Source organism: Neovison vison, chromosome 11 (assembly GCF_020171115.1).
Source record: "Neovison vison isolate M4711 chromosome 11, ASM_NN_V1, whole genome shotgun sequence".
In the NCBI taxonomy this organism is placed as follows: domain Eukaryota; kingdom Metazoa; phylum Chordata; class Mammalia; order Carnivora; family Mustelidae; genus Neogale; species Neogale vison.
In genome coordinates, this window is record NC_058101.1 from 7,798,104 (window position 1) to 7,821,561 (window position 23,458).

Here is a 23,458-nt window from a genome sequence, read left to right on the forward strand (position 1 = left end):
GCATGTTCGGGGTAAGTAATGTGGTTTTGGAGACTTTGGGATTTCACAAAGCAGTAGACCACAAAATTGGGGGCTCACAGACTATGGCAACTTTCTATTTGGCTAAAGCAAATAAAAACTCAGCTGCCATCCGTGATCACCTTCATTTCAAAGAGATGAGATATTTTAAAGCCAAAAATATAAGGACATAATCTCAGGGGGGAAAAATCTAATTTTACAGAAAACACTACTCCTTCCTTTCTTTCTTTCTTCCTTCCTTTCAAGATTTTTTAAATTTGAGAAACAGGGAAAGAGAGCACAGGCAGAGGGGAGAAGCAGAGGGAGAGGGAGAAGCGGGTTACCTGCTTCATGCCAGGACCTGAGCTGAAGGCATCCGATTCACCAACTGAGCCACTCAGGCGCCCTGAAGACACTACACTTTCCTTTGTATTTTCAACATTTTGCTTTAGCATCAGTGAAAACCTCCTTGCAGACTGGACACACATCCACAGTGGTATTTCAAACATTGGTATTTGTAACCCACTGAGCTCCCGCCTCTACCCCATCTCCCAGATGAAGAACCTGAGGTTCGGGAGGCATGTGGCTTTCGTGAGGTGAGGAGGGGCCTTACGGGCAGGGGGCCAAGGCTTCCATCTCCCGACTGCATGTTCCTTCACCCTCCTGCTGTATACTTCTCCAGCGCGGCCAAGTTCAAATACCGCACCGTGGGTTCCCGTCCAGTGCCCAGTACCGTGGCCCTCATTCCATCCCGACCAGCGTTTCCAAGAGCTAACACACGTATCAGGACACCAGCACTGGGCAAACCAGCTCTCGGCCTGGAACCTGAAAAATGGAATCTTTTCCCCGTAAGGAAGAGTAAGGTGTGACTCACCTGATCTTCAGATACGCTGCCACCCCGAACACCAACAACACCACGGCAATGACTGTCACCGTAATGGCGGCGATGCTGCCTGCGGAGGAGGAGAGGCACAGGGAGAAGTTGAGGGAAGGGCATTCACTGCTGATCAGTCTGCACACAAGTCAGAGCTAGGACGAAACCAGGCTCTTCATTCTGTTTCCAGTACTCCTCTCAGCCTCTAAGAGTTTGGGTAAATGGCCAAAATTATTAAGACCTTTGGGCCTGCCTGGAGTTCAGAAAACAGCCTCCAGTAACATTTATTGTTCTAGGAGAGAGAGCGATCTGTTGCTGCTGCTGCTGGTAGGGGGTTTCAAATCTCCCGACATCTTATTTTCTTCTGTTACAGGCCCTGGCTCCTCTTTCTACCACTCATGAGATCTTGAGAGGCTTAGGATGTTTTATTCAAGGGTCACTGCAAAGCACTACGGCTGGTTTTTAAATAAACCAGAATCGCACAGCTGTATCAGTAGTGTCCACTTCAAAAGGACCATCCTGGTTGGAGATGCACTCATTTTAATGACGCCATCAAATCAAAGCACTTTTTAAAAAAAACTCCTTATTGGGGAGTGTGTTGAGTTTCCACCCTTGAGAGGTGAGTTTGCTTTAGCAGAGAATAAAGTCAAGCTTGCTGTACAACCAAGGGCTGCTCTGAGAGGTAATACTATTTTCTGTGAATGGAAATAACCAGGTGTAATTACAAAGTAACATGAATGTTTTATTGTGCAATCTGAAATCTGGCTCCAAAGACAACTATTAACGGGCAGTTGAAAACCCTTCGAGCACGTAGGCTTGTAAGAATAACCATACAGCTTCCAAAGATTACCACTTAGAAGCACAACACTCTTTTCTGTGTGAGTTTTGGGCTAATAATGTATATACTTTGGCTATATTTCACCTGAGAAATGCAAAGAATCAATTGGGCTCTTGTCTCCTAATGGTGGGAGTGACCTTCTTGGCACTAAGGCTGGTGTGGGGGACTCCATGTGCTCTCCTAGGCTACTGGGAAACTGTGTTACTACTTCAGCGAGTGGACTGGACTCAGCCACACTGGAAGGAACATCAGGGGTCTGGAGTCCAGATATGTGAACCCATGTCATTAGCTGCGTGTGTGGTATGGGTTACTTATGTAACGCTGACTCGCACACCAATCACCTGCGGCAACCGAGGAGGAAGAGCTGCACACCCCCCCCCCCATGACTTTAGGAGGGATTAAATGAGGTGCCATGCACACCAAGTGAAAGTCTTATCCAAAATATACCGTCCTGGACCAGTGCTCACCTGTCGTGTACTGGATCTTAAGGGTGATGGATCTCCCCCACATTTTTGGAGATTTATAAGTTATCTGGAGATCTGTAGGTTATTTGTCATTTCTCCTTTTCTTTCTTTCCCTCTCTTAGGAACCGCTTTTGTATATTGTTCCCCTTAGTGCTTCCACCAAGGGAATTAGAGCAGTGCTAAGAAGCAAATCAGTCTAGTTATTAACTCTGTAGTAACTCCACAAAAGTTCTGATTGAAAGAAGGCTCTCTCTGCTGATGAGAATGTCTAAAAGAGAGCCAAAGAGGTCCACTGCTAACCCACACTGAGGGGAAGACCAGAACCTGATGTGTCCACACGGACTGACCACGTTCCACCATTTCGGAACTGCCACACACGTTGACGCTCACTGCTCACCTCCTCGTACCCGGAACCCTTCAGAGCCAGATTCATATAATTACCAGGTTAATTGTCTTCCCCTTTATACCACGGTAAAGACAGAATTATGGCATGGAATGCTCAGATGTGCAGATCTGATCAAGTAGGAAAAGTTCAAGGTCAGATCCCCTCGTGGAAAACATCCACCCCTGCTTGGAAAGGCTGCACTCGGCTTCACAGCCTCCAGCTGTACTAAAATGAGAAAATTCAGTTCACTGAAGCCTCTTAAAAGCTCTTTTAAGAGCTTGTGACATGAGGATTATGACTGCAAGGAAAGATGACGGGGGTCTGTCGAGAGTCAGAGATACAGTGCTTGTAATTAGGAGCCATTTAAAAACTGACCTTTACATTTAATTTGCCCCTTCAAAAAAAATACAAAAAACCCCCCACAAAAACGGGGAGAAGAGACAGACTAGAGTTGATTTCTCTGTAAGACTCTTCTTTCTTGCTCCGGCAGAGTTTAATGCAGGAAACTGTAGGTTTGACCTTTTTCAAAGTTTCTTTCCTAACCCTAGGCAGTTGGATCGCCTCCAATTATGCTATTTACTGGATATATTTATACATCGCCTCTTCCTAAAGATAAATCCGGCAGTTCCCTAACTAAAGTGCTCCTCTTTTTCAAAGCATGGTAAGTGACGGAGTGACCCGCTGCCCCTCTCAGTGGCTGGTGGCTGTCTGTCTAGCTCTGGATGTAACCCGAGCCCTCCAGTGGGGCTCTCCAGGCCGTCCTTCCTGGTTCACAGTGGGCAGCCTCCATCCTCAGAGCTGAGATTAGCAGGTGATTTCCCCCTGATGGGCTCCTGAGGGCAACTGAGCAAAGGGGCAATTCTGAGGGTTGGTACTGCTTGATATGAAGCTAAGAGGTGTGGGGTAAAATAGGCTATGCTTAAATATTCAGGACATCTTAATTATTCTGCCAGCCACTGGCTCTTCTCATCCGGTGCCAACCAAGGGAGCCAGGGTCCCCTGGAGGCCGATCTCTATCAGGCCCTGAGCCTAGGAGGTCTTGTGGGCTGAGCCTGCTCTGACCCCCAGAGCAGCTGCTGCCTACAGAGGCAGCCAGGAACCTCATCCTGGGAAGTTCCACACCTCAGGGCATAATGGTTCGAGCATATGAGGGGGTTGCTGAGCCACATTAACACAATTTTTATGGTAACTGAAAAAGCTTGATTTCCTCCTTGTGAAAACAAATGTCATTTCCCCCCTGAGTTCTGTTTAAACTAAACTGGAATTCCCCTTCTCCTTCTACTTACTCTTTTTTCAAGGAAGATCAGGGAGACAGAGAATGAGGAAGGTGTGGCTGGGGCAGGGAAGGCTCTGCCCTGTGAGGAAGGTATGGACCCTTAGTGGGCAGGAGGCTGAGAGCGGGGAAGGGGAAGATGGCTGGCATTTCAGTTCCTCCTCAGTGGGATTTGCCCGTTACACACTGGGTGTGACTCACGCTGAAAAGCCCTGGAGCCAGAAGGAATTAGAGAGAATCGGAGGAAACCTATCTGTATATCTTATAAGCTGAGATGCAAGAAAATTCTACTGTGCTCGCACATTCCACCATGCCAACGTGCTCTGCCTGACCAGCGGGCTGCCAAAGATCCATGCAAAGCCTGCTGGAACACTGGGCCTCTCCAGAAGCTGGGGTTTCTCAGGGGGCCACTTTTCCAGCTTCACAACAATGCAGGACAAAAAGAAGCAGACTAAAGAACAACCGTAGTTACCTCTACCTGTGGGTGCTTTGGGCTCGTACCATGCCAAGAGCCTTACAGCGATCACGTCACTTGACTCTCTTTACAAGATGAGTGGATTGATTCCCATTTTATGGATGAGAAAGCTAAGGCTCAGAGAAAAGAACTTGATTCAGGCTTTACAGTCTGATAAACGGCCGAGCTGACGTTCAAACCCGAGACCACTTCGTTCCAGGCTTGGCACTTGTAATCACGCACCGGCAAGTTACTTCCACTGGCCCTTTGCTCAGCTTGGCCAACTCCTGCTCTTTCTTCTTGACCTAACTACATACCAGCCCTTCTGATCAGCTTTCCTGACACCCCCATGCAAATGATCGCATTACTGTGGGTTCTCAGCTCTTTGTGCTTGCTTCTTTCTGACGCTCCCTGCTGTGTTATGAGCACCCCGCCCCCCCGCAGGCTCTGACCATTTTCGTCCACTTCTCTTCCCCTGCTTCCTGCGCTCTAAACCCCAGGCACAGTCTCTAGTTCCTCGTGGGCACTTGACTCATTTATTTAATGTCAGAATAGTAAATGCGATACTGGCAAAAAGAAAGAAAGAAAGAAAAATAAAGAGAGAAAGAAAGAGAGCAAGAGAGAAAAGAAGAAAAGAAAGAAAGAAAGAAAAGTGAGTACTGGCAATTTTTGAGCCCAGTCGCTGTGCTGAGAAATTTCCCGAGCAGCAGATTTCCCATCTTTCCATCTTGGAATCCCCTGCTCTAGTCTCACCGGAGCAGCTACTTCTATGACTCTACAGCGATGGTCCAACCCCTGCCCCACGTGCCTGCGAGTTCCCACAGATGATGGAACTGGAGGAGAGTTAGTTTGGGAATAACTGTCCGAACGGAGTCAGCTAACAATCTTTGAGGTGCCACAGTCAACTCCTATAAGACTGCGCTCCTGGTCAGACCTGGTACCCCCAGGTGACAGGTGGCTGCCCTAGAGGTCATCCCTTTGAGTCTACCCCATGCTTTGAGTCTGTTCTGTGCCCTGGCCTGGCCTGGAATAAAGGATGGCATGCAGCTAAGGAGTCTCTTTCCCCACACCTGCCTCTCACAGAACAGACACGTCTTGTTCTTTTCTTTCCTCTCCCTGCTCCAGAAAGGAGGTAAGAAATGGAAAAGAGGAGCAGGGGACCACTTTAGAGTGCGTGGCTGCTCCTTCAGTCAAGGTTGCAGAGAGAAAAGGAACCTCTGTTTCAAAGGAATTCTTCCTAACAGTATGGTCTGTGTGTGGGCTGGAGGAGAGGCGAGAGCAGGGGGTGGGAGGGGGGGGGTCTGGAGGTTAGACCTCCACGGGGCCTGGATCTCTGCCTCTGACACTAGGAAAAGCCCCTCCCATCCTTACAGTCATAGTCTCAGATCACATCTCCGTCCTCCAAACAACAACGTTAATAATAGCATTAACAACGATGACAAAAATAATTGCAACCGACACTTTCTCGTTACTTACTCTGGACCTGGGTCTGTTCTGTGAGTTTCACTTCTTCGAATTCATGTCCTGCTCATGAGAACTTTGTAAGGTAGGGACTCTCAGTATCTCCATTTTACAGATGAAGACACCAAGGCACAGAGAAACTAAGGGCTGGGAAGCACAGAGTTGATGGCCGGAACTGCTGGGACCCCAGCACAGGTTCCTGGGTCCACGTGGGGCCTCGATATGCTCTCCCGCCGCCCTGGGCTGTAGGGGTCCATGCGAGTCTGCCCAGGGATGAATCCTGCGGCCCAGCCCCTCCCCTATCTGCTTTCTCTTTGTTGTCTGGGATGCACTGCCTAACTTGGGGCTGTGCGGTGGTTTGGGTCTTCCTGTAGGTCCTGGTGAAGGTTGGTTAAGACTCTATTAATTCAGAGTAACTGTAGGCAGGACTTGTTAGAGGTGGACAATAATCACAGAACAGCGTGCTAATCGGGCCCATGTCACTGGTTTCCAGCATGAGTTGTGGTCCAAAAGGACCACTGAGAACCCTGCCCAGGGTTATTCATTGCAGTGTATGAAGTGAGCTGGGGTAGACGCTAGCTGCAACTCGCTTTGGGGCATGTGTGTGTCCCTCCATGTATGTAGGATGTGGTATGGGGGAGACAAAGTGAAAAAGGACATCTCAGCTTTTGGATGCTGTCACCTAGGTTGATCCTAATTTTACCATTATTTCAGTATACTTGGACTTCTTGCCTTGAATTCTGTTTGGATTTCACTCCTGGTTCTCCTCCCACTCTCCCCCACAACAAGGGAAGAAGCTGAGCTTATCTTGCTCTGATCCCGAATTAGTCCCATGAACTTCTCCTGAATAAACTGCATGGTTCCTTGAGCTAGGACAGTGCAGGCTTGGAGAAGCAACTAGTGGGGCTCCCAGGTTTCACCACCAAGTTGCAGAGACAGTTGTCAGGTTCCGGAACCATCCAGCAGTGCAGGACTACGGGGACAGATAAGTAGATACTTAATGTGGGAGGTAGATGGTACCAAACTCTGTATTTCTGCCTCTAACTTGGGGGGGGGTGTCCATAAAAGCTAGAATCTCAGGGATGCAGGTGTTCTTCGAAGGATGGGCAGGCCTTGGACAGCAATGAAGCTGTGAGGCTGGAGTGAGCAAGACAAAGAACAGATACCTCACATTTGCAGAACTGAATATTCAGCACTGGGTCTAGAGATATAAGCACCCTCAACTGGTGTCCTTGTCCTTCTCTAAAAAGTGGGATAATCCTTATCTTCTTCATTTCACAGGAATATTGGGAGGACCCAATGAGACCAAGTGCTTTGTAAATTAGCACAGATTGAGGGGACTCTTGAGATCTCTGCATAACCCACTTTAGGATTCAAGAGACCTTAATACTGAGGGATTTGCTGAGCAACTAACCCAAGGTCACCCAATTCACAGAGCTGACAAAACCAAGGCCACAGTTTACATAGAAGAATGTGATGGAAATGAGTAGGGACCATGGGAGTAGTCTCAAAGCCAGACATGTGTTTGAGGACATTATGACAGTGTGGGGAATGGGGACCATGGGACGGTTTTGGGCAGAGGGCTGATATGCAACCTTCTCAAACCCAGTCTCCTCTTAGAACTCATCCACAATGATGCCTGTTCATCTTGAGCAGCGGGCTGCCAAAGATCATTTTTCTAGAAGTTTGCCCTTTTCCTTAGCATGGCACAATTTAGTAAACTTATTCTAGTATATAGCTAATATTGACACATGTAGCTATAGATAGTTATACACAATGTACAAGATAAAGACAATACATGCTGTTACACTAATGGTTTTATGTGAGCCGTCTCATGACTTTATGTCAGCTCTCTCTCGATTGAGAGTCCCTTAAATCGAGGGACACAAACATACTTCTTCATCTGTCTAGGCCCAAAGTAAAAATTCATAGGATATACAATTTCTTCTGAAAGTGTAGCTATTTTTAAAATTGGACTTTATTAGTAGTTATGATGCAAATATGGAGCTCCTTTATAAGGCATACAGCTTGCATGCAAATAAGCCACAGAAATGTTTTTAATTAGCAAAACCTAAATTTGTCTCAGTAAGTTAGTCTTTCTCCTTACTGCCCCACATCCCCAAATCTTTAAATCATTAAATGATTGCTTACTCATTCCTTTCCACAGAGTGGCAGAGGTCAACTTTATCAAATTTGGCCAAATATTATCACAACTGGGACCTTTTATTTCATGTTTATTTGCTTATTTAGATGCTCGTTCACAGGCAGAATTGGTTAGTGGGCAGATCGGGGATCCAATCTTTGGGGCGGGACAGCCAAAACCTACCCTTTGCCTCTTATAAACAGAAGACCTAGTTTGGGGACTGGCTTCCCTTTTATCTAAGCGTTTGACCTACTTAGGTAGCATATAGTTAAGAATGTATTCTGAAAATATTAATCTCTTTAAAGATGTGTCCTGGAAACATGAATATTAACTAATTTTAATATTAATCCAGCAAACGCTCCTTTCCTCTTCCTCATGGCCCTCTCATGTGGGCAAAGGGGCTATACTTTAGGGAGCCAGGGTTTGCAGTGAACATAACCCAGGCCACACAAATGGGCACTGTCCCTGTTAGTCATGGTTTTAAAGTCTCTTGATTTTACTCACAATTATAGTCTCTCCCAACACAAATGAAGCCTCTTTCCCAGCTGGAATTGTTGGAGCTACGTGTTCAGGTCCCCCGATCCCAACTCTCCTTTGACACTTGCAATGTGAACTACTGGGCTTCTAGGAACAGCAAATGGCGCTCCCCATCCTCCTTTCCCACAGCATTTCAAAGGTCCCAGGGCAGACTCCAGCCAATGTCACGCAGCATTCCTCTTGCTCAGCACTCCCCAGACCAAAGGGGCCTGTGGGGAATGAGAATCTCCTAAAAACGTGGCTGAGCCTCCATCTGAATGCCAGTCACAGAGTCTCCTTAGAGACTGCCCCGAGTTCATTCTTGGCTCCACTGTTCTCAGGGGACATGTGTAGTATTGTGCCAAGAACAGTAAAGAAATCATAAAGGAAAGCAGCCCTGGTCATCCAAGTCAGAGCCGCCATTGTTTCCTCGAGCTTCCCTGGGCCGGGCCCTCGCCTGGCACGGGTGTGTCAATCTCCGTTTGGGCGTTTAGGAAATAGAGACTCCAAGAGGTTCCCCAAAACTCAAGTAGTTACTCAAGTAATGTAGTAACTCGAGAAGTTACCAGCTCAATCGGTTAGTGGGCAGAAACGGGATTCACCCTTTAAGGCTGGATCCCGCGAACACTTGCGTTTCTACTTCATATGATCAGAAGATCTGGCACAGAGATTGGCCTCATAAGACACAAGCTCAATAGTCTTTTTTTTTTTTTTTTTAAGATTTTATTGAATTATCCTAGAGAGCAGGCAGAGGGGAAAGCAAAGGGGTAAGCAGACTCTGCCCTGAGCAAGGAGCCTGACGGGGGTCTCAATCTCACCACCCTGACAGCAAAACCTGGGCTGAAGCCAAGAGTTGGAGGCTCAGCTGACTGAACCACCCAGGCGCTCCCATGAGTTGAATAGTCTTGGGCAAGTCACTTTACTCCTCCCCGCCTTCCTGGCCTCAGTTGTGTCTCTATCTCTGCCTGTAAAATGAAGATTCATTCCATCATTCCCACAGCTGATGTTAATTGTTTACGAGGTGTCAGACTTTGAGGAAACACACTCTTCCTCTCAGAGCATCTTTCCAAATTAAATAGTGTATTTAAAATGTTTTTTTTTTTTTTTTTTTTTTTCATCAGGAAGTGCAATACAAGGGTTCCACAGTCTCTGGGCACCTCTTATCCATAAAATCCCAAAACCAATAAGAAAGCTTGATGTGAGGAGATGTGAGCCAAGCTGGGTATCTCAGAAATGACTACGGATCTCAAATTCAGGTTTTGTTTTACTTTGACATTATTTACTTTGACATTATTTTACTTTGACATTTGTTTTACTTTGACATATCCAATGGGATAATGTCATTTTATTGCTGAAAGGAAATTCTAAGAAGGCTCATTGAATCTAACGTCTTCATTTTACAGATGATAAAATGGAAGGTTATAGAAATTAAGGGATTTGGTTGAGATCAGACTCCATCAACTGCAGAGCTGGGACTAGTTAGCTTTTGATTTCTGGTTTGCAGTCTTTTAAATTCTCTAGTTCTTGGACTGATCCCCAGTGAAGCTGGTAGCTAAGACAATAATGAGGATAATAAGATCCTGGCCTCTACCTCACGGCATATTTTTTCCGAAGTTCAAACATCTCCGTACCACGCTCATGGCTTTTCTTCTGCCATCTGCACATCACCCACACTCTAATTTTCTTAATATAGGTCTTTAGATCAAGTCACTTTTTTTTTCTTTAGATACTTACTACATATTGTTTAACGATAAAAGCTATGGAGTCATGAGTTCAGCGCTATTTTATTCTTTTTTTTTTTTAAAATTCACATGAAAACAAAGCAGGTTTTATTAGGATAAAAAAATACTCAGCACCTTGCATGCTACCCATGTAGGGACCATACTTTGGGAACACGGCTCCCATGACCACCCGTTTCTCAAACGGGCTCAGGGAGGAGATGTCGGGCTGGGGGGAAAGCAGCTGCCCTCAGGCCCCTGGAAGAGGCCACAGAGAATGGACGTTGAAAGTTGGGGCCAATAGCTCCTGTGTCATCTCCTGCTACTGCTCTAGGGAATGCGGCAGCTTCATGAATACTGCTGCTTGGTGGAGGCCAGAGTTGGTGGAAATGTGACATAGGGGGACAGCAGTCCTGCTCAGCCTCTCCCAGGAGCAGTGCAGACACTGCTATAAAAGTATAAATTACTTTATACAATGAACATAATTGAGCTTGGGCTGGGAGTTAGAACTTCTAAGGAGCTGAGAGCATCAGGACTTGCCATGGGTGGGAATCTCAGCTCAGACTCCTGGGGGCATAAAGAAGGGGGGTGCGGCTTGGAGTGATTTCTGGAGAAAAAAAAAAAAAAAAAAAGAACAGAGAATCCCTTCTATTGTTTGCCCTGGGTGAGAAGAACTCTCTTCTGAAAATTCTGATCTGTCAGTGTGAGTGGGTCGTCTGTGTCATGTTGGCTCACCAAATTCCTCCACTGGGGACATAGGTATTTCGGTTTAGGAGTCAACCAGAAAAAGGAAAAGAAATCCCTAAACTTCTCTGCCACCAGAGCATCCTTAATGCAATTAGCATTGAAATGATCCAAAAGAATTTCCTGGGGCTTCTTTTCTTCTGGGGACAACTAGATGCATGGCAGGGGGCAGGAGGAGGAAAGTGTAGGCTGGCAAGTCCGCCTTTTGTAGCCTCAGACTTAAGACCTGAAGGACCAGGCTGGGAATCATCCCTTTGTGAATGACTCAGAGGGGAAAAATAATGGATGGCGGGAAACAAGCCACCGTCTTGCTTAAGAGCTCTCATTTATCTCCATGGACACCGAAGGAGAGGTTTTTCGTTGTTGTTTCTTTAGTATTTCAATGATGACAGTGAGGCGTGACCATGGATAAAACAATCCTGAGGGTAAAATAAACCAGAGAAGTTGGCATATGCCTTTTTGAGACTAAGCCAGGCAGGTGAAGCTCAGGTTCCTTCAGGGTTCACCAGCCTTAGCAAGTAAGACCTTCCACAGGGCTATGTCTTCGGTTCCAAGGCCGTGAGTGAGAAGGAAGGAATCTCAGAGCCGGAAACAGAGTCCTAACCCCGTGTGCCACGCAGTGTGCAAATTTATTATTTTTATCACGGAACACGGGTGAATGGAGTTATTTTCCCCTTTCGTACACCATTTTCTGTTTTGGGTTATAGACAGGTACTTAAATGGATCCTTATTCCCTAAGATTTACAGTAAAAATCCTTTTGGGAGTCTGCAAGTGTTTTACAAACATTCTGATTTTCCAGGTTAAGAAGATTAAAGTCTAGAAGAGTCAAGCCTGTGTGGGTATCTGTGCGAAGAGCTGGCTAGCACTGTAATAATAATTGCTAATATGTACTTTAGTGCGGATTCTGCAGGACACCCCGCATACCCTCGTCTCCATTAATCCTAAGGAGCAGCCTCTGAGGCAAGGACAGCAACTCTACGGCCTTCGTTTTAGAGATGAGGAAGATGTGACGCCCAGTGAAGAACACACTTGCCCACGTCTCCCATCCAGCAAGTGGTGTGGGTGAGATCTGAACGCGGCAGTCTGAGGCCAGAGTTTGGATTATTAATTAAGCAATAGAAGAATATTACTTCTAGTCCTTCTAGAGCCGGGCTTTAAAACGACCCCACCATCTCTCCAAACAGAAATATGGTAAAGTGTTTTTGATGGCCTACTTCCATGGACTGACTGAGATTTTATGATCTTAACCTAAATTCACATTCATTTTTAAATTTACTTTATTTTTCTCAGAGATTTTATTTATTTGTGTGTGTGAGAGAGAGAGCACGCACAAGCGGGGGGGAGGAAGGGCAAAGGCAGAGAGAGAGAGAATCTCCAGAAGACCTCGCTGAGTGTGGAGCCGGACAGGGGGCTCGATCTCATCAGTCTAAGATCACAACCTGCGCCGAAACCAAGAGTCCCACACGTAACCGGCTGAGCCACCCAGGCACGCCGCACCTTCATTTTTGAGACTGTGGTTCCCACCCGAAGACCACGAGTCTGATGATAAAAGCAAGGTACTGTTCAATGAAATGATGTCTCTTATCGGCCAGTATTTTTCTTTCATAAGACCTGAGGCACAAGGCATGCCGAGGGCAGTATTAATTAAGCACCCATTATGTGTTCTCCTAGTACAATGCTCCCGGGTCAGTACTCGCGGCGGGGGGAGGGGGGGGCATATTTAGGCTCTTATCTGATCAAGACGATGGCTGGTGCTGATCCATTTTCACTTCCCTGTTATCATTTGATGATGAAAAGACACGATCTTTAGAGTGAGAAGATTACGGTAAAGGGTCTGGATATAGAATTGAGTCTCCTCCAGTCGGTGTCTCCAGCGATTCAGCAAGCCATAGATTCATTAATGATATCAGCTGTGCTCATGAGCGAAATCCCACTCTCTCAGCGAAGCATTTCCAGAATCACTTTAGTCATATATGACTGGTGAAAGTATTTGAGACAGAAAATAAGAAAAGTGTTCCACCGAGACCGAAACTATTCAAATGGAATGAAAGGTGATACCGAGACAATTAAAATATGGGATGGAGTAGAACCGTTACCAGGTAACAACAGAAATGGTAACTAGCTGGTTTTATTACCTTGACATATATTTTTCAAAGGATAATTTGGAAATATTTCATCGTTAGATTCAGATTAAGATTTAGGTAGTAAAAGTAAATCAAAGGAGAAATAAAAGTAGTAGAGACAAGAATTCAGAATAATTTTTACCTAAAATAAAATATGATCATTGGAGCTTCTTAATGGGAATTTACTTGGGATTCACAAGCTTTGAGGTTTAGGCTAAGTGTCAAAAAGTGGGCCCAAAATTTAAAAATTGTGAGTGAGGGTTTATAGCAATCCATAACTTCATCATCTCTGAAGTCTTTGGGAACCAAAAGCAGGAGGGGGTCAACAGGGTAGGAGGGGCATTGTGGTGGAAAGGGGGATGCCCTGAAACCCACAGGGGCAGCAGAGCGAGCTTCAGACAGTCTATAATGATGGCTGTGTATTAGGGGATATCTGTGTGCGCAGGTATTATGAATTGAATGTCTGCACCCAATCCCCAACTCATACGTTGGATCTTACCCCCAATATGGTAATATTAGGAGGCAGGAGGCGGGGCTATTGGGAGATGATTAGGCTGTGAAGGTGGAGTCTTCATGAGTGGGATTAGTGTCCTTATAAAAGAGACCCCAGAGAGCGCCCGTGCGTCTTCTGCCATGGGAGAACACAGTTAAGAAGACCTCTGTGTGTGAACCAAGAAGCAGGGGGCCTTGCCAGGCACTAAATCGGCAGGTGCCTTCATCTTGTGCTTTCTAGCCTCCAGAACTCTCAGAACCACCCTGTAGTTCAGGCCACCCACCCGCAATGGGATTTTTGTCCTCATAGCCCAGACTGATTAAGACAATAGGGGAAAGTGTTTTCTTCATTCTCGATCAAAAGTCATCGTTTTTGAGGCTAAAAAAATATGTGGGTTTATTATCTAAAGTTTGATATTTAGTCATTAAACCAGACCTTCGGGTGCTAGGAATATATCTGTGCGCCCACACAGACAAGGCCACACTCTCATGTACCTGGAAACACAGCATAAACAGTGAATAAAAAGCCACAGGAGTATATGTGAAGAAGAGATACAACCGAACTGTGACAGTTTGTACCCGAAGACCAGAGCGGGGCTGGGGGCCAGGACATGTGTCCTGAGCAGGTGATCTTTGAGCTGGAATAAGTTAGAATTAACGGTGAAGGGATGTGTTTTGGGTTCCCAGGAGAAGCATTCTAATGAGGAAAGGCCCTGTGTTGAGAGAGAGAAAGAGAGAGAGAGAGAGAGAGATCAGCATATTCATGGGACAGAGGGAGCACAGTGTGGAAGGTACGAAGACCTAAGGGTAGAGGGTGGAATGAAGCAGGGATGGCAGGCACAGCCCAGCCCTACAGGGCTCTTTGGGCTGGTGGGTGTCATCCTCAGGGCAGTGGGAGGCCCCAGAGGGGCTGGGATGCAGGTCGTAGTGAGGTGATGTGCGACCTGAGCAGATCTGTGTATAATTGTCCCTCTGCTGCTGTGTGGAGAATGGGCAGGATGAGGCTGGGGCAGGGGAGCATGTGGCAGATGATCACATAAAGGGATTATGGGAGCCTGGACGCGAGAAGGAGAATGAAGAGAAGTGGATGCGTTTGGCAGCTGCTAAGACTTTGGTGATGGCGAGGACACAGGGAGTAAAGAAGGAGCGACGCGGAAAGGTGACGGCACCATTTAGGGTAAGAGGTCAGGCCTGGGCATGCAAGACGATGGGATGTCTGTACCACCGAGCCCAAGATGCATAGAATGCATTTTAGGATTACTGCTTCCTGACACATTCTGGGCATTCTGAAAGAATCTGATCGGTAAATGTTTAACATTTTTTTTTAAAAAGATTTTCTTTATTTAATTGAGAGAAAGAGAGTGAGAGAGAGAGCACGAGAGGGGAGAGGGTGAGAAAGAGAAGCAGATTCCCCACTGAGCCGGATGCAGGACTCGATCTCGGGACTCTGGGATTATGCCCGGAGCTGCTTAAGCAACGGATCCACCCAGGCGCCCATGTTTAACATTCTTTTCTTTTATTATTTATTTAAAAATATTTTATTTATTTATTTGACAGAGAGAGATCACAAGCATGCAGAGAGGCAGGCAGAGAGAGAGGGAAGCAGGCTCCCTACTGAACAGAGAGCCCGATGTGGGACTCGATCCCAGGACCCTGGGATCATGATCTGAGCCAAAGGTGGAGGCTTTAACCCACTGAGCCACCCAGGTGCCCTAACATTCTTTTAGATGATCTTCCCACCTCTGTGTTTTCAATAGGTCATATATATTTTTAACAATACATCATTTAACTATTGTGGTCATTAACAGTGTATTAAAAATATACACATTTTTTCCCTAGAAGTTTTCCATGTGTACTTTAAAAAGTAGTCTTCCACTTTTTTAGGACTTCATTCTTTTTCAGATCTATGGCTCCTCCCTAGAGTTAATCATGGAATAAGGAAATGTTGTGTGGAGCTAAAAGTCCCTTGCAGGTATGGTGGCAGGGCTGTCTAGATGTCTCTGTCTGCCAAATGCCCTTTATGGAAGGGGATTTATTAGCGCAGTTCCTACCAAAGAAAGACTGGCGTTCAGACTAGTAATCTAAAGTTCAAAGACCTTCATCAATTTTCACAATTACATGGCCTTCCCCTTGTCCTGAGAAGTGTGAGTGGCACAGTAAGGCAGCGGACACTTGGATTTTACAGACAAAGGAGAATATTCACTCTGCAACAAGCAAAGTCACTATAATTTTAAAGTTTGCATTTTCAAGAATTGAAAATATCTCCAATATAACTTGATGTGCAATATCAGTCAACGAAACCTAATCCTAACCCTAACTCTTTGGCAGAACAGATACCATCAAGTTCACCTAACTGGAATGTTCTGGGGATCACCCAGGGTCTTCCCTGTGTCCACTGATAACCAGACTCTCAGAACACATATATTCTGAGACTCATATGAATATGAATCTCACTTCTTCAGCATAGGATAATTGTACTATACAATTTCCTGGCATGGTAAGCCAGAAAGACCCAAAAGACTGCCCTTCTTGCATTTGGTTTATAGTTAAGAGCCCTTAAAGTCAAAGTAATGAAGTGACATGGTCTATCAGTGGCAATGGAAAACTGGAAACCAGGTAGAAACTGGTCCATGTTTCTGGTACTGAACACCTTGCTACTTACCATACCTATTCCTCCCACAGGACTATCTCTAAAATAAAATTCTCAGCATTTTCTTCTCTCTGTGGAAACTTGTGATGACTCTCAATGGTCTGTCAAGTAAAGTAAACCACCTCCTCCTGTTACTAAGGTCCTCTAACACTTGTCCTGAAACCTTGTTTCTTGCTTCTACAAGTTCCCCTTCAGTGCAGTCTGGGATTCACCAACCTAGGCTACTCGCCATGCTGGGCACATGCTACCTTGTAGGCTCTGCAAGAACAGTGATGCCTTATTCATGGCCGAACCCCTCGTACCCAGCCTCACAGCCAAAGCTCAGTAGAAGTTTGTTGAAGACGGTGGGCATTCTTCATTATGATAAATACAACAACAAAAATAACAGTAAAAATAGTAAAATGCAAATTGTGATGATGATGATGAAAAATCATAGTGCAATAACAATCGTAGACACTGAGCCACTGGTCAATAGCTGTTAAGCTGTAAATTTCTTAATTAAACCTTACAGTAATCCTGTCACGGGGATACTCTCCTTATCTCACCTTACTGATGAGATGACCAATGCTCAGAGAGGTTACAACCTCTGCTACTGGTTGACTGACTCTTTGATTCACATATTCAGCAAACGTTAATGAGGGTCTCCTACATATCAGGCTCTGTTCTAGGGATCCAGGATGTAACCTGCATCCTCCTCTTGGTGAACAAATTCCTTGCTTTCATGGCGCTGACAGTCTAGTGTCCGAAAACAGACACCCACTTGCTAAATAAATGAGATAAAGTCAGAAGGGGTAAGCACTCATAAGGAAAATAAGTCAGGGTAACGGAAGCAGCAGTGACGGGAAGACGATCTTACAAAGTCTCGACAGGTGAAAAGGAGTGAGCGCCATTGAAGTCCTAGAGGGAAAATACTTCAGGCAGAGGGAACGGCAAATACAAAGGACCAGAGGCAAGATTGTCTTTAGTGTCTTCCAGAAACAGTACGGCTTCCCTTGTGCTTGCAGGTAAAAGTGGAAAAGGAGAGGAGAGCAGACACCGCATGGGTTAGACCGTGGGAGCACTGCAGGTGTGACGCAGACTTGGCTTTGGCTGTGCTTCTGGAGGGGAAGCGATGGAGCAACAGGGTCTGTCCTCAGTGTTGAAAGGATCTCTCTGGCAAGGGAGAGCTGGTGGGGATCCGTGATAGGACTACTAAAGTCATGCTGGTGAGAAGAGGGACAGAGCTGGGAGAAGCCCGGGCTCGGATGGTCTGCACGAGGAGTCTGTGAGGAAAGGAGGAGCCCAGGGCTAGCCCAGGGTTTCTGGAAGGTGAGGGAGGAGCAGACGGAGGACTGAGGGAATCAGGAACTCACCATACACCTATCCAGTGCGAGATGACTACGAGCCACAGCAGATGACCAAGAGCCATGTTGGTTGACAGCTGGATACACACATCTTCAGTTACATTGAAACAAACGGCAGCTGAGGAGGGCACTGGGCCCCTCCGCAAGACCGGTTCTGGTGCCTGCAGTGCTGGCTGGGTTCTCAGCTACTTTGCCATCAGTTCCCTGAAACTCCCTGGCCCTGTCTCTCTTTAGGTCCAAATTCCCTTCCCCTCCGTGGACTCAGCTCATGGGCTCCCTCCATCCTGGAACCTTCCCTCAGACCCTAGTCACGTCGCCCTGCCATGACATTCACCTGGTTTTAGCATTATTCACTGGTGACCATGTCTGGGTATCTGCTGAGTGGACAAGTCCTTGGATGAATAAGAATATGCCATGTGAACTCCATCAAGAACAAGATAAAAACACTAATCAGAAGTGTGGTATAATTATCGACACTATGGAAGGCAGCTCAAGGATCTCTAAATGAGACCCCCGAATGGTAATCTGTCAGCACCGGCTCTGGGTGCTGCTGGCCGGAGGGGCTGGGGAAGGAGCAGCTCAGCGATCCCCGCCCGGTCAAAGAAGGCTTGATTGTGATTTCCGGGATCTGGGCTCTGGGCCCAGTTCTGCCACTGGGCGGTGTGACCTTGGGCGAGGTACTCCAAACTTGTGTGGCATAATTTCCTCACCTTTGAAATGAGCAGATTGTATCCCATCTGCTCAAAGATCCTTGTGCCCACTCCAGTTCCTTCTCAGATTAGAAACTCATGCGGTCATGCTAGTGGTATGAGGAGTGACTCGGGCCCTTTCTCTCTACTGAAGCTATGAAATCTCAAAGACTGGTCTTCTCCTTCTTTGCCTTGAGCACAGGGTACTGGTAGATACAGAGTAAATATCTTTTGATTTACTAGGTCACAGGATGAATCCTTCTTGATTTATGAAATGTACCCTGGACCGATCTCTCTGCAGCCTACCCCCAGATCTCTTCTCGAGTCAGTCCCTCAATCCTTCCTTAACTCACCCTGAGGTTCCCTGGGTGCGGTACCCCTAGAACTATCACGGCTCATGACCCAGGTCTATCACTGATTTTGTGCTTCTTGACCCTGCTGGCTCAGATTTAAGGAAATCAAGACACAGGTTCTACAACACAGGCCAGAATGCTGGGACTGGACTGCCTTCGCTAACCTGGCCCGTGGAAGGAGTGTGCTTGCAGGAAGTAGCAGGTAGTGTCAGATTATGGAGAGTCTTGCTTCCAAGCTAAGAGCCTGTGCTCTGGAATATGAATCTACCATGTCTGGACTATCCTGGAGGGGCAGCAAGTGGAGAAAGGGAAATCAACTGGAAAATTGCAGAAACTATGTCACAGTGGGGTGGCAGGGAGGGCCGCCCTGGGACACAGAGAGAAGAGATCTGGACAGAGATCTGGAAGAGATCTCTGGGACAGAGAGAAGAGATCAGGACCTCTTCGAGCCTGTATCTTGCTGGCTCCTTTGCTAGGGACAGTCCTTAAGATGCCTTAAGATGCCAGGTCCAGTCCACACCCACCCTGTTCCAGGAACCATGTCCATGCTAAGATGGTCCCTGCACATTGGGGCCATGGTGAGTAGCAGGCAGCAAGTGGGGGCGTGGGCTTGGTGTGGAAAGTGCACATCGAAATGCTGTGGGATGAGTATTGGTTGGACGTGTAAACAGGGTGCTAGTGGGTTCGGGGTCTGCACAGAGGAAATCAACATTCGAACTGGCTGTGTCCCTCTCCAACCTTCTGATGAGCCCTCCGGGGGGCTGAGCTGGATGGACAGCGCTGTGGCTTTCCCTCTTCTTGGCTTCTGGCTGCATAGCAGAGGGGAGACGGGGAGAGCGGAAGATTTACCTCCTTCACTCCCAGGAGATGAACCTTGGGTTAGCAGTGTCTCAGCCAAGAGTCACTGCTTCTGTCAAGGTAGTCTGTTCCACAAGACTCTTCTTCTGGGTCCTGTTGATCGTTCCCTCCTCCTAGGCCTGACTCATAACGGTTCTGCTATTATGCTCCCCTGTTGTTCCCCCAGACCCCAGCCAAGACCTTTGTGATTAATTCCTTTATCTCAGTGTGACTGAATCAATCTCTCTCTCTCTCTCTCTCTCGTTGGGACTGTCAGTAATATACTGGGCCTTTTAAATAAGAATACCTGCTTCTTTGGGACTTTATCTCCCAGTAAACTGTGAGCTCTTCCCTGAGGAATCAGGTCTTGCTCATCTCAGCCGTCTCTCTCCACTTCTACTGTCTACGGGAGCTTCTGTTCATGCGGGTTCCTTACTGATTGTTAAAAGATGTTCATTTCTCCTCAGTCATAGCCATGCCGTGCGTCCGACCCCAGCTGGTCGTGTGGCTGTGTTCTGAGCATTCCCCAGGGAAGGGGCCGGAGCTCCGTTTCCCCCTTCACCTTCTGGCTGTTCCCACCTCACTGTTTCTCACTCGAAAGTCCAAACACTCCCACTAAGGCCTTTTCCTGCTCAATACCCTGAAGTTGACCATCTTTACGTCAATGCCAAAGGAATGTGACCTCAGAAGAGACCCTAAATCTCTCTTCACCATGATTCCAAGATTGCAAAACCAAGATAAGAATCATACTGACTTCAGAGGACCACTGGGAGAATTCAAACAAATGCAATGGCCTGTAAAATTTATTGTCTTTCTCATGAAATATATCAGTGACTTTAAAGAATAAGCCAGTTCTCTACGCTCCCCCCATCCTACTTGGCTTGACTGGTTTCCATGAGGTAAGCACTCCGTTAATACACCAAGCAAAATTCTAATAACTGACCTTTCCTGAGTGCTCCCTCCCCGCTGGGAACTGTTCTAAGCACTTCACAGGTCTTCTCACTGAAGCCCCACAAGAATCACGTCCGACAGAACCTATTTCGTTCCCATTTTACAGACGAAGAACAGTAACGATACAGAAAGATGAAGTCACTTGCCCAAGGGCAGGCGCCAGTTTTAAACCCAGAAAGCTGGGCCAAAAGCCACACAGATCGCCCCTCTGTTGATGCTGTCTCCCCTGCTGACATTGTCGGGGGACATATGTGAAGTGCAATCATAAGGACCCGAGCAATCAGTGAGACAGCATGTGGGAATTAACCAAGGGACTGAAAGCCACGTTGGCCCCTCGCTGGAAGTTCTTGCGGATGGACCTCCGGCTTGGCCCCCCATGATTCAAGCCGAGGTCAATGGCGCGGGGTTAACGGGGCTGCTTTCTTCGCACCTCGGGGTTCCGGGACCCAGACTCACCTGAACTGAGCGCGTGCTCCACTTCCTGCATGATCACGCCCGGGGAGGCGGTGGTCTCCGTGTCCACCATCAGACAGGTCACTTTGGCCGGCGCCGTGGCTTGGGGCGTCGTGTCCGCGGGTCTGGGCTGGGCTGTGGCATGGGAAGTGGGTGTGTGCGCAGAGCTCGGCTCTTCCGTCGGGGACCCCGGTGCGGTCGGGGCCCCCGTGGGCTCGGTGCTGGTGTCCGCAGAGCTGTGATTGGCGCTGGTGGGGGAGGCGGATGAAACCTCCGCGGCTGGAGAGGTCGACAGGGGTGGGGGCGAGGAGGCCGGAGCCTGAGGGGAGGGGAGCGTGGGAGACCCGGCGGGGGCCTCGGAGGGGGCCCGGGACCCCGTCGGGGGCGCGCTTGGCTCCTCGGGAGTGCTCGGGCCGCGCTCCGAGGGTGTGGGTGTTAAGGGCGCCCCGCCGCTGGCGGGGGAGGCCGCCGCGCTCGGGCCTCCCCAGGGAGAGGCTGGGCTGCTCGGGCCCGCTTCTCCGGGCTCTGCGGAAACGTTCCTGGGGCGTGTGGGCGCCGGGGCCGAGGCCGGAGCCGGGAGGACCGCGTGGCCGGTGGCGCCGCTGGTCGGGGAGGCAGGAGGGCTGCGGGGCGCGCTGGTCCAGCCGGCCGTGGACGGGAGGGCGTTGGCCGGAAGAGACACGGGGAAGGGGGCCGACGACGGCAGGCTCTGCACCCGCAGTCCTGTGGAAGAGCCAGCACAGACGCGGTTAGCGCGCACGCCTGGGGGCCGGCTGCGCCCCGCACTTCCACCGGCCTCTCTCGCTTTGCGCGGCGCCCTCCCAGCTGGGAAGGTGACCTGTGCCTCTCTTCTCCCCACTCCCTGCTCCCTCCTCCCGCTGTGTCTCTCAGTGGGAACCAGCCTGAAGGCCCGGGGAGACCGTGGGTCCGTCAACACACGTGTAGCCAACACGTGGAAGGAGCTCATCTTGTCCCCTGCTTGCTTGAAACTGCCCTTAACTGGGGAACTGACCTTCACCAGGAACTTTCTGGATTGTTTTGGGGGGGGGGGCTGTACCCCAGTACCTGCGCTGACGGTTGTGGTTGGTGAGTGCAGAGCTGGAGGAGCTCCTCTGTGGGCTGTTCCCTGGCCCAGAGGTTGTGAGCTCTGCTATGTGTGTGTGTGTGTGTGTGTGTGTGTGTGCGTGCGCTTTTTGTGTGTTTATGCACAGGGATACTAGGGCTGTGGGCTTGCTGCTGGGTTGAGTCAAGATGTGAACACATTCTCTGTGAAGGGGGAAAGGCAGGAGGTCCTGGAAGAAAACCTGACGGGAGGAATATGCTTTGGAACTATTATCTGGGACTGGAACGTAGTTCTTTCAAATTCTAGCCTCGGGTCTTTACAATCATATCATTTTGCAAAATGGTTCCCCTTCACATTTTCTAACATTTAGAATTAGTTTCTGTTCTTCCTTCCTTCCGTCCTCCCTCCCTCCATTTACATATTCCGTTTAATTAACTAATTCGTTCATTTATTCAAGTACTTAATAAATGGCTTCTATCACTGAGTGCTATCACTCACCCAGTCTTGAATTTTTATTTCACTTTTTATGTTGACCACCTTCAGATTGAGTCCCCATGCCCCTCACCATCCCCCAACGAGCTTTTCCTCTAGTCATTTCCATTCAGTGGTTGACATCTTCTTTCAGTCAGTTGCTCAGTTAAAATGGAGACCTCACCCTTAATGCACCCCTTTAACTCCCACCCCATATCAAATCCATTGGTGAATCAGGATGACTCTACCTCGAAAATACATCCCAACCCAAGCACGTTTCTCCACCTCCTCCATCATCTCAAGATCACCTGCGCCACCAGTCACTTGCCGAGACAACTGCCATAATCTCTTCATGGGTCTTCTGCCCTTTGGATTTTCTCCCTTTCAGTTTGTTTTCACAGAGCAGCTGGTATGATCTTTTATTGGTATAACAGAGTATGTTCTTTAATTGGTCAAAACCCTCCAAAGCCATTCTTCTGCACTTAGAACAAAATTCCAAACTAATCCCCTATGTCGCTCCGTGCTCTCCTCATCATTCAGGTTGGTCTCTACTCAAATGTCACCTCCTTCTCAGAGGAGCCTTCCCAGATGATCCCAACTGAAATCATTCCCACTCCAGCTCCTTGTTTCATTTTTAAAAGATGAATTTTTTAATTGTTAAAGTGCATGTAACATTTACCATTTTAACCGTTTTAAAACCGGCTTATTTCTTTGAAAGAGAGAGAAGAAGTGCAGGGCTGGGGGGAAGGGGTAGAGCAAGAGGGAGAGAGAGTCTCAAGCAGACTCCACGCTGAGCATAGAGCCTGATGGTGGGCTTGGTCAGGGCTCCATCTCACAACCCTGAAATCATGACCTGAGCCCAAACCAAGAGTTGGAGGTCTGACTGTGCCACCCAGGTGCCCCATTTTAACCATTTAAAAAAAAATATTTATTTATTTGACAGAGAGATCACAAGTAGGCAGAGAGGCAGGCAGAGAGAGGGGGGAAGCAGGCTCCCCGCTGACCAGAGAGCCCGATGCGGGGCTCAATCCCAGGACCCTGAGATCATGACCTGAGCCGAAGGCAGAGGCTTAACCCACTGAGCCACCCAGGTGCCCCATTTTAACCATTTTTAAGCTCAGTGGAACTCAGTGCCATCACCACTAACCCATCTCCAGAACTTTCT

The 23,458-nt window shown here is 47.9% G+C and overlaps 1 protein-coding gene across 1 annotated transcript in view; it reads right to left on the reverse strand.

Moving 5' to 3' along the window:
- PARM1 (prostate androgen-regulated mucin-like protein 1) overlaps positions 1 to 23,458 on the reverse strand; it is a 100,406-nt gene that overhangs the window by 15,409 nt on the left and 61,539 nt on the right. Inside the window, exons 2-3 of the mRNA XM_044224292.1 lie at positions 20,763 to 21,482; positions 872 to 950 (exon numbers count right to left, since the gene is read on the reverse strand). Coding sequence (XP_044080227.1) covers positions 872 to 950; positions 20,763 to 21,482 — 799 coding nt within the window. The remainder of the gene's footprint in view (positions 1 to 871; positions 951 to 20,762; positions 21,483 to 23,458) is intronic.